This window comes from Myotis lucifugus, unplaced genomic scaffold (genome assembly GCF_000147115.1).
Source record: "Myotis lucifugus unplaced genomic scaffold, Myoluc2.0 scaffold_61, whole genome shotgun sequence".
Classification (NCBI taxonomy): Eukaryota; Metazoa; Chordata; class Mammalia; order Chiroptera; family Vespertilionidae; genus Myotis; species Myotis lucifugus.
In genome coordinates this window covers 2,449,544-2,468,449 of record NW_005871109.1, presented here as the reverse complement: position 1 = coordinate 2,468,449, position 18,906 = coordinate 2,449,544, and the positions used below count along the sequence as shown (strand labels likewise).

Here is an 18,906-nt window from a genome sequence, read left to right as displayed (position 1 = left end):
AATCAACTCTTTAGGTGCCTGTCTCCCTCATTAGGCCTCTTCTCTGTATTCCCAGCACATAGGGTAGGGGTGGGGAACCTTTTTTCTGCCAAGGGCCATTTATGACATCATTCTCGGGCCATACAAGATTACCAATTTAAAAATTGGCCGGCTATATTTGGTCAAACATTTAATTAACTCATCCCTAACGCCTTGGCAGGGCCAGGCCAAATGATTTCAATGGCTTTATACAACCCACAGGCTGGATGTTCCCCACCCCTGTCCTAGGGTGATGCATGGCTCTTGCTAAGACACTAGTAATTGTTGCTGAATGAGTGAGTAAAGGACTAAGGGAGAGGATAAACACCGGTCTCTCTCTGCTTTTAGTATTATAAAGCCAGCCTGCAGTCCGAATGCACCCATAATAGTGTTCCCATCTGGAGAGTGGGAAGCCGCCCAGCCTGAGGGCCTTGTCGCTGTGTTTGCTGACCTCCCCCTGCCAGGCCTCCGTCTGGGGGAGCTCCGTGTGCTGTATCCTCTCATGTACAGCCCCCTCCAGCCCTCCGGACAGCGGGGCAGGCCCCAGCTCCTCCCTGCTCGTCTCCATGCACTAGCTTTGGATTCTAGAAAAATAGCTGGTGCTTTGGAAAATCAGCTCTAACTTATTTTTGTTCCTTTGAAACTTAAATGACTTTCCCAAGAAATGCCTGAGGTTAGAGTGGTACAGAGAGAAAGGACGGTGGCCAAAACCCAGGCAAGCTATTTTTGTGATGCGAATGAACACCCATCGCATTTTTCCTCCCGTCAGCCCGAGCACTTGTTCCAAAGAGCTCACGGCTCGGGCTTACAAAGCACAGGCGCCTCTCTGCACAGGAGGGGACCCACGTGCCTCCCTGTCCTTCTCCGAGGGAGGTCGATGCTGTGAGCCCAGCAGACACCAGGAACAGAGAGAAGTTGCTGTTGTCTGTATGGGGGAAAGAGCTGTCCTCTGGTAACCAACGAAAGAGACTTAAAGATTGATGTCTAACAACAGGTGACGTGGTCATGGGACCTCGGGAGGCATGTGCTTGGGTTTTGGGGGGGCTGTGTACTAATGTCGTGTGGCCAGGTGACATTGTATCAGGCAACCAATTTGCAGCAGGAATTGTAGAATTTTAATGGTGATAAATCTAGAGTGCTTTTCTGTCTTTGTGTTGTTGTTGTTTTTTCCTTTGACTAGTTACTATTTCTAGAACCATCTGGCTCACAGCAAAATTGACCAGGTAATGTTGACACCAGCCAGCTATAGCTCGGAGCTATCTGGTTCTTGTCAGCCAGTGAGAGGAGTGGGGAGAGGGTGCCAGCAGGCAGCATTGCCAGGGTAGACAGTACGGTTGTACATTTTCTATGGATTTTTTTTCTGTTTCGCATGAAGTACTCTGGTTAGCACCTTAAAGGAATTTTATTTGCTCCCCCAGCACTCATCCCTGCCCACCCTTGGCGCTCACCTCTGCCTCCGCCTACCTTTGCAGGTGTGACGTTCCTCCGGGTCCTTCATGGTGTCCTCCTCCATCTTCTCCACACCACTGCGCCACGCGGCTCCTGAAACATGGGGGAAAACGAGGACGAGAAGCAGAGCCAGGCCGGGCAGATTTTTGAGAACTTTGTCCAGGCTTCCACATGCAAAGGCACCCTCCAGGCCTTCAACATCCTCACGCGACACCTGGACCTAGACCCCCTGGACCACAGGAACTTTTATTCCAAGCTCAAGTCCAAAGTGACCTCCTGGAAGGCCAAAGCCCTGTGGCACAAACTGGACAAGCGTGGATCCCACAAGGAGTATAAGCGAGGGAAGTCGTGCGTGAACACCAAGGTAAGGGGACCGGCGTGCGGGCGTTTCTTACCCTTGTGGGGCGTGTGGGCTGACTTGCTGAGAGGGTAGGAAGCTGTTGCCATTTGGACAGTCTAAGGTTCTCAACAGGTGTGGGTGTGGGTGTGTTTTATTGCCTTCTCAGTTGCAGGTTTTCTTTGCCCGAATGTATTCAGATTGAGAGTTTCCATCTTATCATGGTGGCTTTAACAACTCTTTAAGGATGAGAAAATAAAGGCATACTTGGTATTATTCTACTTCTATGACTACTGCTAGTAGCTGCTATTTATTGAGCAACATCTGTGTGCTAGGCACTTAATGTACACGGTTTCATCGAACACCCACAGTAGTCCATTGGGTCATTTTAGAGATATAGACACTGAAAAGTCAATTATCTTGCCCAAGGTCACATAATTAGAAGGCAACCTTGATCTGATTCTAGAGCTTAAGCCCTAAATTCCATGGAGACGCATAATGAGAGAGTTGTGTTCCCCCGGGAGCAAACATTTTAGAAAGATGCCCTGACTTTAACTGGCTAAGAAATAGGTCTTTGGTCCTTACTTCCTTTTCCTCCCTCCCTCTTTCTCTTCTTCCCCAACCTCCTTACCTCCCCATCTCTCCCCCAGCATGCATTTCTCTACTCTGGATCATGACTGTGGTTAACCCTCCACAAGCTGATTGCTTCCCCCACTGTTGGGCCATAACAGCATCTGTGAATGGGACTGACCAGCACATCCCATCTCAGGTAGCGCTGCAGTGCCCATCGATTCATGGACAGCCAGGAATCAAGACTTCCTGGCCGGGCCTTGGGGTCTGTCCGCCCTGGGCGCTGGTCCAGACTGGATGTTTAGGTTAAAAGTGAGCATGCTGTATTTAGACCTCACAGGAGATAGCGCAGCCAGAGCTCTTGGAATTCTAGTCGGTGCCAATCTCAGACAAGAGGATTGAACTCTCCATGGCGATCGGGACTGTTGTGTGTTTGTTTTGGTGATGAGGAGCCTTTGAGTCCACCGTGGGATACGGCTGCTTTCCCTTGCCCCTGGGGAGACAGCTGCCAAGCTCCTCTGAGGCTGGGACGCGAAGCTGTATGGGACATGGGAAGAGCATTGCATCAGACCAAGCGCTTCAGCCCAGAGCACCCTAGCCACCCTGCCCATAACCTGCCAAGCTTCAGCCTTATACAGAGGAGATGGAAGTGTTAAAGAAAGGGAGGGGGAGAAAGGAGTGGGGCCTGTATCCTTGGTGCCAGCCCCGCCCAGCACCTCCCTTCCTAGTTGTTGTAACTTCGTGGTTCATAGTTCACTGGACAAGTTCCTCAGACATAGAGGCAGGGGAAGCTTTTAGCTTCAAACGCATTACCGTTCTCAGTACTTGCACATGGTGGCTTTCTGTTAAACAGGTGGCTCGATTGGTTGGAGCATCGTTCCATACACCAAAGGTTGTGGGTTCGATTCCTGGTCAGGGCACGTATCTAGGTTACATGTTTGATCCTCGGTCAGGGAGCGTACGGGAGGCAACCGATTGATGTTGCTTCTCTCTTTCTCTCTCTTCCTCTCTCTAAATTATAAATAAAAATCATCCTTAGATGAGGAAAAAAAGAAAGGTGCCATAGAAGTCAGGTGGTTGGATTGCAATGTTCTCTGGGAAAATTTTCAGAGACCTTATTTTATCAGGAAATGCCTTGCCCCTTCTAGCTTTGGGGGGAACTCTGTTGGAGATCTGAAGACAGACCTTCAGAGGGAGTCAGCCAGCAGAGGGATGGAATGGAGGGCTGACCACCATGTAAATGTCCCTCTTTTAAAAATGACTAGCCGGTTGCCTCGCCTGTCTGGCCAGCCCCTATTTTACAAGCTTTGGTGGCTTGAAACAGAAGAGTCCTCACATCCAGTGGTTGGCAGGTCACCACTGGTGCCTGCGATACAAAGAGGAAGAACTAACATCTTCAGCGAGTGAGGCTGAGTACGAGTGATTCTTGCCCAGGAATTTTTACACCTTTCTTAGGAGGAGGAGCAAAGACATTACAAATGTGGGATAGCCCATCTCATAAAAACTACCTGAAGAGTAGAAAATACATTTGAAAATGAATTCTAAGTACAGTGTGACTGTGTGAGGCCACTCTAGCTGCACATTTCAGAAAGCCACCTCAAACTACCCTAAAGAACACAGGGAAAGCCGTGATTCGTATAAACAGGAAGGTCCAGACACTCCGAGTCTGTCCCACCCCCTCTCCTTCCATCTATCTTTGGATGTTTTGTTTTGCTTTGGCTCCATTCCTCCATCCTGCAAACAGATTTTTCCCATATTGGTAGCCTCTAGGTCAGTGGTTCTCCACCTTCTGGCCCTTTAAATACAGTTGCTCATGTTGTGACCCAACCATAAAATTATTTTCGTTGCTACTTCATAACTGTAATGTTGCTACTCTTATGAATCGTAATGTAAATATCTGATATGCAGGATGGTCTTAGGCGACCCCTGTGAAAGGGTTGTTCGACCGCCCACAGGTTGAGAACTGCTGCTTTGGTTCATATCTTTATAGCACTGTGACACAAAAGGCTAGAATCTTTCTCTTCCTGCTCAATATTGAAAAAAGTCCCAGGGAAGGATCCCTGTAGGCTCACCTCTGAGCCAGTTACTGTGGCCAACGCCAGGGGACCTGACTACTGTCTTTGGCAGCCCTTTCAAGCATCACTTGATTGACAGGTGGGAGGAGCAGGTCCTCAAGGACATGAGGGGAGAGACAGATAAACAACAGGTGTCCTTTGCAGTGCCTGTTTACTTGCAATCCGGTTGCCGTAGGGGCCCTTTCCATCATGGATTCACATGGCTGGTGTGCTCAGCTCTAAGAGCCTGGCACTTATACTCTGCGCTCTGAGTCAAGCAAAACACAGAACACGGTCCTCCTGCTCTTCCGATAAGAACACGGTCTTGCTCACACGCTCCTTCAGGGACCCTTTGGCTGAGCGTTAATTAGCCAAACAAGAAATGCTTGGCATTAGCATGCATGTGGCTCGTCATGGGACACAGGTGTGTCGGGTCCCAGGCAAACAGCCAAGCTCCTGATTAGCCACAGGTAGAGTGGGAATGAACGAAATTCAGCCAGGACGCTGACCTTGCGCTGAAGTGGACACATTTCAGCCCCCTCTGGAGTGGATCTGGGCTTTAGCATTTCATAAGCATTTATCAGTCCCTACTATGTGCTAAGCACTATGCTGCTCCTTTCATGCCAGCAGTGTGTGTGAGTGTGCATGCGTGTGGGGGTGTGTGCTGGTGGTGATCGTGGGGGGAGATCCGTGACCAGGATCTGTTTAGAGAAGAAGGCCTCAGGTGCCAGGGACAGGAAGAAGGACCTGCAAGGTCACTAAAGTGGCTTAGATGCTGGTTGCATACTCTAACTTGGGATCATTGTTTGTTATTAACTATTGTTTACGAGGATTTTGCCAGTCACTTAATAATTCTTTCCCTGGGTGTGATCTGTTTGGATATGAACCTTGGAATGAACCAAGGATCAGGCCAAATGTACTCTTTAAGGTCTACTATTGGCTCTGTATTAGGGCAGTACCTGGATCAAATACCACATCCAATTGTGTAATGTTCCCAGGGAAAATACCCAGAAGAAAATGCAATATGTAATTTAGTATGGGAGTTACCATAACCACAAAATCATGGAGTCTGGTCATTTATTTTATAAGTACCTTTTAAAACAATATGTTTTTTATTGATTTCAAAGAGAGGAAGGGAGAGGGAGAGAGAGAAAAATCAATGATGACAGAGAAACATTGATCAGCTGCCTCCTGCACGCCCCCTACTGAAGTTGGAGCCCGAAACTTGGGCATGTGCCCTGACCAGGAATCAAACTGTGACCTCCTGGTTCATAGGTTGATGCTCAACCACTGAGCCACACTGGCGGGGCAGTGTACCTTGAGGGAAGGAACTTGAGAGAATGCTGTGTACAGTCACTCTATTTGACATGTGACAAACTGGGCCCAGCAAGCTAAAACTGTTTGTCTGAAGCTAGTGGGTGGCATTGGCAGGACTTGGGCTCCATTTATTGGCTGGCTGGCTTATTTATTTATTTAGGTCATTTATTTGTTATATATTCCCTTGCCCTGTACATTAGTAGGCGTTCAACAGGGGAGATGGTGTGAAAGACTAAGAAGTTCTTACTTGAACTTTCTATACAGGAGACAGAAATGCCATTATTTTTGTATTTGTTCACTTAATCATTTATGAGGTGAATAATTATTGAGCAGCTACTGTGTGCCAGGCACTTGTCTAGGCACCCATCAGCCACTTAATATCTCTGTGGCCCTGAGAACTTACTTAAATCTCTGAACCTCAGTAGCATTCTCTGTAGAATGAAGAACTTTCTTCATGGAGTGACTGTGAAAATTAAAGGTTAGTTTTGTAAAGTGTTTTAGAATTGCTGCCTAGTACATACATACTACTAGTAAGTGATCAGTACATGTTTAGCCATTGTTATCATTAATATCCTAAGTGCTGTTAGAGAGGTGTGCACACAGTTCTACAGGAGTCTGTGTGATTGGGGTAGTCTAGAATGCTTCCTGGAAGAGGTGGTATGATTTGAGGCTTGACAGGTAAATAGGAGTTTGGCATTGCTGGGGGAAGAGCTAGAGGGAACACAAGGCAAAGATGCAATCTAGGACGAGGTAGAGTGTTGCTCATGAAAAGGGAATGAAGATACCTGTGGGGAGAGGTGAGAGGCGGGAAGCTGGAGAGAGCAGAATGGGTGGGTGGCAGGAGGAGACCAGAGAGAAAGGCCTCCTGGGGCCATGTGGTGAAGACAGGGTCCTGAAATCACACAGGGGACCTGGGGGACCATCGGGGATGAGCCCCGATTCCCAGTCCTGGGTTCTTTCCACAAGTCTCCCTGGGATGGCTCATTAACTATAGGTAACCGATTCAGGGGAGAAGCCATTTGTATATCATCGCCATAACAACACGCGTGCAGGAAATGAGTCATAGACTCTTTTGTCACCAGCAGAAATGGGGCCAACCTGTATAATGGAGACTCTTTCATTCACTCGTGAAAAGGAAATGTCTGCATTTTGTGAGCATCCAGTAGGGTCACCCCACACCTTTTGCTCCTGAACCTGACCCTTGCCCATTTTTGCCTCTGCAGTGGCTCCTCAGTGGGGGGTAGTCCAGGGTCATGCATGCAGCCCAACTCATTATGTGGTTCCTGAGCTACAGAGGGAGGTAGGGAGCTGGGTGGGAGGTTGGGAGGGTGAAGCTGGAGAGGAAGTCTGCTATCTTCTGGCCTAGATAAGCCTATCTGACATTCCAGGCCTCTGAAATCACCCACCACAGCCCCCAAAGCTCCATGCACCGGCTGGGCCATATCAAGTACGGCTTTACCTAATATGGACACTTGCGAATAGAGCAGAGGATGGTCTCCAGGGTGTGAAATTCTGTTCCAGTTGAACAAGAATCTTAGATGAACTCTGCATTTGCCCACTTACCTGACAATGGACTCCTGGCACTGCTACCTTAGACACGGGCAAGCCTAGATTACCAGTCAGGCTGTGCTAATGATTACACCAGTCACCACAGCTCCACACGGAGTATGTGGGTGTGCATGAACGTGTGCGTTGGATATTATATTTGAACTTGAGTAGATTCAATTCTCAACAATATTAAACTGAATTGAAAAAACTCGTTTTTTTTACTGTCTTCATAGGAAGTGGTTAATCTGGGTTCTCTGTAGTTCCTTTTATTAATACATTTATAAATAAAGACTTCTTTGTCCTTTTAAGAAAAAAAGAATTAGTTTCTTATAATTAAAAAAAGAAACGATGCTAATGATAGAAAAATAATTCAAGCAGGACAAGAAAATGTACTATGGAAAGAAATGTCTTCCCCAGGTCCCCTCCCGGGAGGCAGCCAGGGTCCCATTTCCTGTGCCTTTCCTGGGAGCCTCTACATGGGTGTGTGTGTATATGTGTGTGTGTGTGTGTGTGTGTGTGTGTGTGTGCGCGTGCATGCATCCCCCTTATTTTTAATGGATATTTCACACATATTTGTTGTGTATCTTGCTTTTTGTCACTCAAAATTATATGTTAGAGATTGTTTTGTATCAGGTTCATGGGCCACTAATCAATCCTTTTATTATTTTTAAAAATATATATATTTTATTGATTTTTTACAGAGAGGAAGGGAGAGGGATAGAGAGTTAGAAACATCGATGACAGAGAAACATTGATCAGCTGCCTCCTGCACACCTCCTACTGGGGATGTGCCCGCAACCAAGGTACATGCCCTTGACCGGAATCAAACCTGGAACCTTTCAGTCCGCAGGCCGACGCTCTATCCACTGAGCCAAACCGGTTAGGGCATCCTTTTATTATTTTTAAGGCTTCCCATTTTATGGCTAGATCAGAATTTATTTAACTGCTTAGCTTGCTTCCAGTCTATTGCCACTTTAAACAGAGCTGCGGTATACTTCCTCATATGTGCTCTGTATGGACATGAGACCATAGCTATGAGATAGCTTGTGAGAATATCGATGTCAAAGGTATGTCATACCTTTGACAGTATGATACTGACAGTATTCTAGGCATGGTCAAGCTCTGCCCCCAGAGGCTCTTCCTGTGGACACGCCCACCAATAGTGGCGGAGAAGGCTACGAAGAGTCCTTCTGTAAAAGGGAGCTACCAGTGTGGGATGTTGGCTACTTGGATTTCCTTGGCCTTGCCAAGGAGGCATTGGGATGGACACCCTCTGAGTCCTGGAGTCTGGCTGGTGGCCTTGAACAGAGCCACTGCGTGAAGAGCAATTCAGCAGGAATATGGTAGGGATCTGCCAGCCTATGATCACAGTCACAGCAATTTCATTAGTGTTACTACCCAACATTTGCACAGTGCTTTGTAGTTGAAAAAATAGTTGCATACACATGGTTTCATTAAGAAGTTTACTTAATGTAAACTTGGCTGGTAGCTCAGTGGTTAGAGTGTTGGCCCATGGACCGAAGGGTCCTGGGTGTGATTCTGCATCAAGGGCATGTACCTGGGTTATGGGTTCAAACCCTGGCCCTGGTTGAGGCACAAGAGGGAGGCAACCATTTGATGTGTCTCACATTGATGTTTCTCCCTCCCTTCCACTAGCTCTAAAAAGAATCAATGGAAAAATACCCTTGGGTGAGGAACAACAACAACAGCAAAAGACATTTACTTTATCGGTGAAGATGAATGTTCTTTAAAAGAGGAACAAATACAAGTGTATACTTTGCTCTTCAAAATTTTATCAAAGAATGGGAGCTTAGAGCCCAGGCCCAGGGGGAATCTGTGTTGTTTCTGGCTTAGCTAACTTGTTCTCTTTATGAGTGAGTTTAGTAAACATCCCCACCTCCTCCAAGAAGCCCTTCCTGGCCTCCTCTCTACTTCCCCCTTCTTTATGCCATTCCTAGTCTGGGTTCCCAGAGTCTGGTCCTACCAGATGTCATTGATCAGTGTCCTTCATTGATTGCTTTGGGCGGCGGGGGGGTGTCTCTTTTACATTCACTGTAAGCAACCTGAAGACAGGGACCATGTCTGGCTTCTGGCTCATCCCTTGGTCTTGAGCACCCAGCACAGGGAAGCTGTTCAGGGAGAAGCTGTTCAGGGACTGGGTGAATGACCTCTGCAGCTCAAGAGCTGTACAAAGTGTGTCCTATATAACATCTGTAGTTCGTTCTGGAGCTGTACTGGGTGAGCCAGTACTGGCCAATCCCTTTGTTTCTGTATTTAAGCCTCTCTCCAAATTTGCATCTGAGCTTCCTTTTCCTGTGGTGGGATGATGACCACAGCCTTGTCTGGGTCTTGACTTGCATCTGGCTACTGTGGTATTTACAAGGGGGACGGGGAAACCAGCCAGTAGGCCTGGGGGGCTGAAGGGCTGGGCCTTCTTTTTCTTGGAGAAAAAAAGAAAACCCTCTTGTAGTTCCTGGCCCACCCAGGGTTGCACAGGGCCTTTGGGAATCTCTGGCTAAAATTATCCAAATAAATGTGCACCATGAGGCAGGGCAAAAGGAAACCATGAAGGCTTTGTGCTTGGTTCCCAGACTGGGAGGAATCCCCTGGCTGCCCTCTTTCCTGGTCATCAGAGATTCTGGCTCTGTTTTGCTTTTTTTACAATAAAAACTATCTTGATGATCAGTGTATTCCATGGCCAGGAATTTTTCCACGTAGGGTTCATATATCTGCCTCCCTCCTGCTCAGGTGGATGGGGCGCCAGGCTAAGTTCAGCCCCCACCACAGGGCAGGTCCGGGGCTGGTCACTGGGCCCAGCCCTTGGTTCGCTCTCCTCTCTGAGGGAAGTAACAGAGGTAACTCCGCTGTAAGTAGCTGATAGCTGACTGCAGAGACTTCAGTTAATGGGGGCTTATTTTTTTTAACCAGACATCTGGCCAGAGATGGTGGCTGGAGGTTCCGTGGCTATGTTATTTGTAATTCTCTAGGCCAGTGCTGTCCAATAGAAATAGAATGCAAGCCACATGTGTAATTTTAAAATTTTTAGCAGTTACATTAAAAAAGTAAGTACAAAGAAATGGTGAAATTTATTTTAATAGTAGCTTGGCCAGCATGGCTCAGTGGTTAAGTGTCAACCTATGAGCGAGGAGGATAATATATTTTATTTAACCTAATATATCCACAATTCTATAATTTCAACATGTAGTCAATATAAAAATGGTTGAGATATTTTCCGTTCATTTTTTTAAAAATTATTATTATCAAGTCTCTGAAATTCTGTGTTTTAACAGCTCATCCACTTCAGACCAGCCACATTTCAAATGCTCAAAAAGCCACCGTGACTAGTGGCTTTCGAATTGCAAAGTGCAGCTCTAGGCTTTCCCTCTTGCTTGTCACTTTGTCATCACAGGATGACATCCTTCTTCCTGCTTTTGAAACAGCCATCACACCTGCCTGTGAGGCAGGAAGACGATGCTGCGTCCCCAGGAACCCCCCTGAAGCAGGACTTCCATGGGAGCAGGGCTTTTTGTCTGTATATTCTTTGCTGATTCCCCAGCACCTGGGAGAATGTCTGATGCAGAGTAGGTATTTGTCTGCAGGTTGAGTTCTTCCAAAGCAGTTGCTTAGAAAGTGTTTGCAGTGGAAGATATTCACTAGCAATCAATAGCCGTGAAAGGAATGGGGCGGGGGAGAAGCAGGACTGGACAGAAGAAGTCAAGCTGTATACAGAGACAGCCAAATGCCTGCGGGTTCATGTAATTGGGTGTTTTGCTCCTTGGTCTTTCAGCAATACATTTTTTTAAGAGACAAGGGTGGGAGGCCTCATAAACTTCAGGTAACATAGGATGGTCCTCTCTGAGCTCTCCACAGAATTGGTGTATTTACTACCATATACACCAATACATATATTGTACTCTACAACATATGTAGTTATAGAAGTGTATGTTTAAGGGAAGTTGTAAATATAGTATTTACATGTATTCTCTGATGTATCACATAGGAAATTATATTACATAAAAAGCTTTTCACCTTAAGCTTCTTTGCAGCTTCTTGGAAAGACAAACCAAGTATGTTCTAATTTCAGAGCCTACTCCGAACTTCCCCTGTATGTGACATGTCCTATGGCCACCTGGCATACCCACACCTCCTCTCATGTATTACGAGAGACAGAAGAGATACAAATACAGGGTAGCAGGCTATCACCAAGGGTTTGTCCATGGGAATTCGCAGTGGGAAGGTTTTTACTCTCAGGTACTTTCTCCAGGGAGAGCTGTCTACATCTGAGGAACACACCTGGGATAATTCCTTTGTGTTCAAATCTGAAGAACAAGTCAGGAAAGTTTCATGGAGAAAGTACCCAGGGAGCTGGCACACCAATGTTTACTACAGCAAGTTATTGCTTTCTCTGGTTTTAAGAATGTGGGCATATATATATATATATATATATGTATATATATATATATATATATTGCATTCCTGATATGTTTTTTGTATAACATAAACTTTGCCATTTAAAAATTATTTTTTAATTAAATTTATTGGGGTGACACCAGTTTATAGTCATATAGTTTTCAAGTGTACAATTCTATAATACATCACCTCTATATTACATTGTGTGCTTACTTCCCCAAGTCAAAAATTTTCCATTTTTATTGTATAATTCAGGGACATTAATTACATTCACAGTGTTGTGCAACCATCACCATTTTCTATTTCTAAAATATTTCATTCCCCCAAACCAAACCTCTGTACCCATAAGCAATACTTTTCCATTCTTTCCTCTCCCCAGCACCTGTGACCTCTAATCTACTTTCTGTTTTTATAAATTTTCCTATTGCAGATATTTCATATAAGCGGAATCACTTAGTAAGATGTTTTCAAGATTCACCCATGTGGCAGCATGTATCAGAACCTCATTCCTTTCTTTAAAAAAGTTTTAATTATATTTTTGATTATTTAAAAATACATAAAAATATCATCATTTCAACATGTAATCACTAAAATTATCAATAGGATATTTTACATATTTGTACTAGGCCTTTGAAATGTGGTGTGTATTTTACTCTATTAGCACATCTTAATTTGGATGCTAAATTTTACAAAAATACTTAATGTGCATTTATATTTCATAAAATTTACAGTTGAAAAAGTAGATTCACATATCCAAGTTATTCCAATCATACTTAAAAGTTTTCCAATAACCAATTGAATATAGGTTTTTTAAATTATGGTAAAATATACATACCATAAAATTTATTATTTTAATGATTTTTAAGTGCATAGTTCAGTGGCATCAAATACATCCACATTGTTGTGCAACTTTCACCCCATCCATCTCTCAAACAGTTGTCATCATCCCAAACTGTATCCATTAAACAATAATCCCCCACTCTCCTCTCTCCCCAGTGCCTGGCAATTACTGTTCTACTTTCTGCGTCTGGAATTTGACTAGTGTATGTGGCTTCTATAAGTGGAATCAGATGTATTTGTCCTTTTGTGATTGGCTTATCACTTAGCATAATGTCTTCAAAGTTCATCCACGTTGTAGCATGTGTCAGTATTCCCTTCCTTTTTAAGGCTGAATAATAATTATGTATGTTTCACATTTTGTTTATCCATTCATTTGTTGGGTATGGGTTGTTTCCATCTCTTGATTATTATGAGTAATGCTCCAATGACCACTGTCGAATAGATATCAGTTTGGGTTCCTGTTTTCAGTTATTTTGGGTATATACCTAGGAGTAGAATTGTTGAGTCATACGGTAATTCTGTGTGTAACTTTTTGAGGAACCACCATGCTGTTTCCACTTACTCTTATTTTTTATTTTATTGAATTTATGGTGGTGGCATTGATTAATAAAATTATATAGGTTTCAGGTATACAATTCTATAATACATCATCTGTATGTTGTATTGTGTGTTCACCACCCCAAGTCAAGTCTCCTTCCATCACCATTTATCTCTTTACCCTATTCTCCCTCCCCCAGCCCCCTTTCCCTGTGGTAATCACCATACTGTTGTATGTGTCTATGAGTTTGTTTGCTTTTTTACTTAATCCCTTCACCTTTTTCATCCAGCCCCCAAACCCCACTCCCTCTGACAGCTGTCAGTCTGTTTTGTATCTATGAGTCCATTTCTATTATGTTTGTTAGTTTATTTTGTTTGTTAGATTCCACATATAAGTGAAATTATAAGGTATTTGTCTTTCTCTGACTGGCTTATTTCATTTAGTATAATACTCTCCAGGTCCATCCATGCTGTCACAAAAGGTAAGATTTCTTTCCTTTTTATGGCCAAGTAGTATTCCATCATGTAAATGTACCACAGCTGTTGTCCACTGATGGGCCCTTGGGCTGCCTCCAAATCTTGGCTATTGTAAATAGCGCTGCAATGAACATAAGGGTACATATATTCTTACGAATTAGTGTTTCAGGTTTCTTTGGGTATATTTCCAGAAGTGGAATTGATGGGTCCACTCACTCTTTTAAATTGCCATCTCTAAATCATTGAGTATCTACTACATGCTGGGCACTGGGGATATATCAGTAAAAAGAAAATTAAAAAAACGGACAAAAATTCTGCCTTCTTGGAGTTCATGTTTCTCTCAGTGAGAGACAGCATAAACGAAGATGTGTGGCATGAGTATGTGTGAGCATGCAGGTGCGCACAGGTGTGTGTGTGTGTGTGTGTGTGTAGTGGAAAGTGCTAGGGAGAAGATAACGCAAGGTGGGGGAGATGTGGGTGCCCTGAGCAGAGGTAGTTGCTGTTTTATGTTGCACGTGCTGGAAAGGTGGTGACATGTGAGCAGAGGCCTAAAGGAAGTGAGGATGTGAGCGTGTGGCTCTGAGGGAAGAAGAGCCTAAACAAAGGCAACAACACAGACTCGGAGATGCTGACAAGCAAGTGTGCTCAGCATGTTCTTGAAACAGCAAGGAGTCCGATGGGACGGGCAGGAGCCAGGTGTGGTGGGAAGAGAAGGGTCTAGGAAGGGAGTGGTGGGGAGGGGCAGGTCTGGGGGCCTTGAGGGCCCTGGAAGGACTGTTACTCTGAATGAGATGTCAAGTCCCAGGAGGCTTTTGAGTGGAGAGCCTCGTGATAGGACTTCCTCATGGAAAGAATTGTGCAACCTCAGAGGTGAAAAAAGTCAAGGTAGACCGGAGTCTCTCCCTTCTCTGAATAACAGCCTTCTCAGGCCAAAGGAATTTATTGCATCCTGTGCTTGTCACGGCTTAGACGAGCTGCCCACTCTTTCCCCAGAGACCAGCCCTGCTGCCCAGGTTAGGGCAGACCTGGGCATTCTGATCTGGAAGGAAAAATCCTCCAGAATGTCCGTAGCCCTTAACACTACCCAAGGAGTATTGTTTACTAGTTTACTCATTCACCCACTCATTTAGTGACTGCTGAGTGTCAGTTCGCTGGGCACGAGAGAGAAGGATGAGGCAGCAGTGAAGACACCTATAATCATGGAGCTTTCTTCCTCTCTAGTCGGGACAGAACAGAAACACACAGAGATAATTTTGTTATGATCCCAAGAGAGACATTGTGTTGTAGATGTGGTGATACCGGGACCTGGAGGAGGGGCGTTGGCTCCAGACAGGGTGTCAAGGAGCTGACATTTACACTGAGATCTACAGATGAGAAGCAGCCAGACAGCAAACAGCTGGTTGTTCAGAGAGGACAGCAAGTGCAAAGGGCCTGGGGTGGGAAAGCTCTCAGTTAGTTGGGAGAAGCAGCCAGGCAGCCCAGAGGAAGCTGGAGTGAAGTGAGCAAAGGGGAAAGCGGTCCAGGAGGAGGTGGGGGCGGTGGCGGGACAGGAGGCAGAGCATCGAAGGGCCTTTCATGGGGTTCGCTGTAACAAGCTTAGGCTTTATTTTAAGAACTCTCCTTGATTAGCAGCATCACTGTTTACTAAGTAGTGTGACCTGGCCTCTTGGAGCCTCTGTTTATTCATCTATGAAATGGGAATAATACTAACAGTTATTATCTCATAGGGCTGGGGTGAAGGTTATATGTGAAATGCCCATAAAGCACTTAAAGTCCTGGCAGCTGTTAATGACCCCTTTCTCCTTCTTGAAACAGTCCTCTTAGATTTGTGACATAAGGTTTTTGACCCATTTTTAAAAGCCGTCTGCGCCTCTTAGTGCTACCAGAACAGCCTCTTTAGAAAGCCCAGCCTGTTTTCTGTCTTACGTTGTTGCCATCCTTTGTCTGCTTCCCTGCCCTTCAGCCTGTTCCTTTAAGGAGCCACCCTACTTCTCACGAAAACCAATATCATCACCACTGTTTCTTCTTTTCCTTCTCTACCAAATTCTCGGGGATGATCATCTCTATCCTCCTTGCTCTCCCATGGCTTCCTCTCCTCTTGTTCCCAACCGCTGTAACCTGGCTTCATTCTCACGGTGCCAGCAGAAATGCTTTCTTGGGGGTCCCTGGGGCCGTGGCGTGAACCCAGCCCATGTCTACCTTTGCATCCTTGTCCACGTGGTCGTTTTCAGACACTGGACATGGAGAATCACCATCTCCTTGAAATCATTCTCCCTAGAGAGGCTCCTGGGGGTCGGCATGAGCCCTGGTCCTTGCAGGAGGGGAGCATGTGGGTTATGCTCCTTTGCAAGGAATTGTAAACCTGAGGCTTCACAGGTCTGACCTCTCCCAGTGAAATGTGGAAATGTTTTCACATTTTCTTGGCAGGAAGGTTTTCCGTGAAGAGCAGGTCATGGCCTCTCTGCTGATGCTGCTGAGCTGGGCGACAGGTGTGGGTGGCGTGGAGTTATGATCCCTGCTCGTGCTGCAGGAGCCTCTGGTATTTTTCCTGTCAGATTGACTCTGGAGCTCCAGATCACACTGGATGGCTTTATGGTTCACTGGAGTCCGCATCACAATGGTAGAAAGCTTTTCTGCTCACAAAGCAGTTTTGCATTCAGCATCTCATTTGCTTCTCACCATAACTGTGAGGTGAAAGGGCTGGCATTATCATCCCCACTTCACGGATGAGGAAACTGAGGCTTAACTGGGATAAAGGACTTGCCTGGAATTTCAAGGCAATAATTTCAGAAGTTTCAATAAATATCAGGACTTGCCTGGAACGTCTGGCAATAAACTCAGGAATTCCACGACATAAAGGGAAGAATGCAAGAATGTTTAAAACCAGGGGTCTGAGGTTTTAGTGCCCAGGTGTTTGACTTTTGTTTGAGGACCTCGGTGTAGACAGCAGCTCTCAGAAAGATTTGAAATCCATTGTACCTCCAACCACACGATGTTTTCAATACTTAGTATTGGGTGTTAAGGATACAGGGAGGCTCAGACATTATTCCTACCTTTATTTTCAAAAGAAACGATGCCTGAAATATTTAAGGTGGACAACAGCATTACTTCGTATTTATGATTTTAGAACTTCATATTTCAGTATTTGCCAATGAGAGGTTCTCAGTTAATGTCCTGGTGCCCTGAAGCTCTTGATGGATGTAGCAGTTTGAAATTTGGGGTGAAGCATGGCATTTTCAGCCTTATATCAGTGTCAGCATCTCATTTATTTTGTTTTGTTTACACAGATTTAAAATAGGGAGTTTCAAATAAAATAGTTAACAGCTTGTTTTGCCATCTCTCCAATTACAATAATCCAGAAACTCAAATATGTGCTAGGTAGATGTGTCTAACTTGCTTTAAGATTCAACTTTGAAACCAAAATGTTCAGATCTGCAAATTGAGGGTACCCACTTTCCTAAAGGTTTAAGTAAATTCTCCTTGTTGGGAATTCAGGGCAATGTTGGTCTGGTATGTTTTGAGGGTTTTTTGTTTTGTTTTGTTTTGTTTTTTGTTTTTTGGGTGTTTTTTTTTTTTGGTGATTGCATTTTCTTTAGAGCAGTTTTAGATTCACAGCAAAATTGAGGGGAAGGTACAGAGATTTCCCATATGCTACTGCCCCCACACATGCATAGCCTCCCCCATTCTCAACATCCCACACCAGAGAAGTACATTGATTACAACTGATGAACGTACATTGACTTCAGAATCCCCCCAAATCTGTAGTTGGCCATTCTGTAGCTGTATCTCATTGTTACAGGGGTTTTTGTTTGGTTTTGGTGTTTGTTTTTATTAATTTTCAGGAGTCTATGAACTCAGGTGGGGGAGCAGGGAATCTTTACTCTCACTAGACTCTAACTGACATGTAGCATTTCCCCCAATCATGAATGTAAGCAGCAAACCTACATGAAGAGTGCCTGTGGTTTGTCACCAATGGGAGTCAACGATATTTTCATTTATCCGGACAGTTGTTAGAGATATAGCTCTGGTATACACTCATTACTATTTGGAAATTATATAAGGTATTAAACCTGCAGTTAGACCTATTATCTAATATATTCTTAGATACGTTAAATGTTTTACCATTTTGTTTTATGCATTTAAATATATTATTCTGAGAAGGCATCCATAGGCTTCACCTGGTTTTCAAAGTGACCATGACATAGAAAGGGTCAAGGATCCCTGGTCTGACGAAATGGTTGGGAGCTAAGGGCCAGGAGCCGTCGGAGGTCTGCCTGTGTGTGGCCGTGGGGCATGCTGGGAAGAGCCTGAGAAGGACCTGGGTCAAATCTCTGCTCCTGCACTTCCTAGTTTGTAACTCCGGGCCAATCACTTCAGTGGCTCGAGCCCCATTTCCTCAGCGGTAATGCAGCAATGTTACAGCATACCTTTCAGCTTTAACACCCAAAGAATCATTCCTGTCTCACAGGAAGTCCTCAAAAGCGTGAATTCCGCTCTCCCTTCCTCCCTGCTCTGGTGTGACATGAGAGGTTTTAGTCATGGCCTCTCTGACGTCTGTCGTCTGTGTTGTATCTGTGTCTCTCATTTAATTAAGGCCAAATCTGACAGTCCATTGTTCCGGTCCGAGCTGGTATTTAATGCCCCTGGGACTGCCAGGGCCCCTCCCTGGAGCAGCAGTGAGAACCAGGGGCTCAGACCCTCTGGCCTTCACTGTCCACCGCGGCTTTCCCTGGCTCACCTCCAGGCTGAGCTCACGGGTTAGGAATGCGTAGGCCCATCTCCTGCTCCCCAAAGTGCCGGTGAGAGGGTCTGTGGTGGAACATGTTCTAAGAACAGTCCCTACCCTGAGCGTCTGGAGCAGCTGATAGCAGACCTGGGAAACCCATTCATCACGTCCTCAGTGCCCTGCAGGCCGGCACCCACTCTCGCTGCTTCTCCATCTGTTGTTTCAAGCAGACTGTTCTTGGATGGAAACATGGAGCCTATTGTCTTGGTGGGAAGGTGCTAAAGTGACGGCAGGCTTCTTGTACAGGAAGTGAGGAGTAGGGGGGACGTGGCTGGATGCCATCATGAAACCATATCCTGCTCCTTTATTGTTTTTCTTAATTAAGCTGTGAATCAAAAGGGCTTTGTGGTCACTGGGTTCAGATGACATATATTGTAGTTTTGTTTTTCATTGTTTAACTGTCCTTGGAACCATATTCTATCCCAACTCAATTCTCAGAATAGGTGAACACATATGGTATGTTCGACTGATGGCTGCACTATTTGTTAAAATGAGAGCTAGCGGCTCACCCCGTGGGCATCCGTTTGGAGGATAGCAGGGGAGGACCGTTGTTCATACTCAGC

General features: G+C 45.2%; 1 protein-coding gene across 1 annotated transcript in view; it reads left to right on the top strand.

Annotated features, from left to right (window-relative positions):
- MICAL2 (microtubule associated monooxygenase, calponin and LIM domain containing 2) overlaps positions 1-18,906 on the top strand; it is a 140,477-nt gene that overhangs the window by 48,212 nt on the left and 73,359 nt on the right. The window contains 1 exon segment of the mRNA XM_014456602.2: positions 1,491-1,831. Coding sequence (XP_014312088.1) covers positions 1,568-1,831 — 264 coding nt within the window. The 5' untranslated portion in view covers positions 1,491-1,567.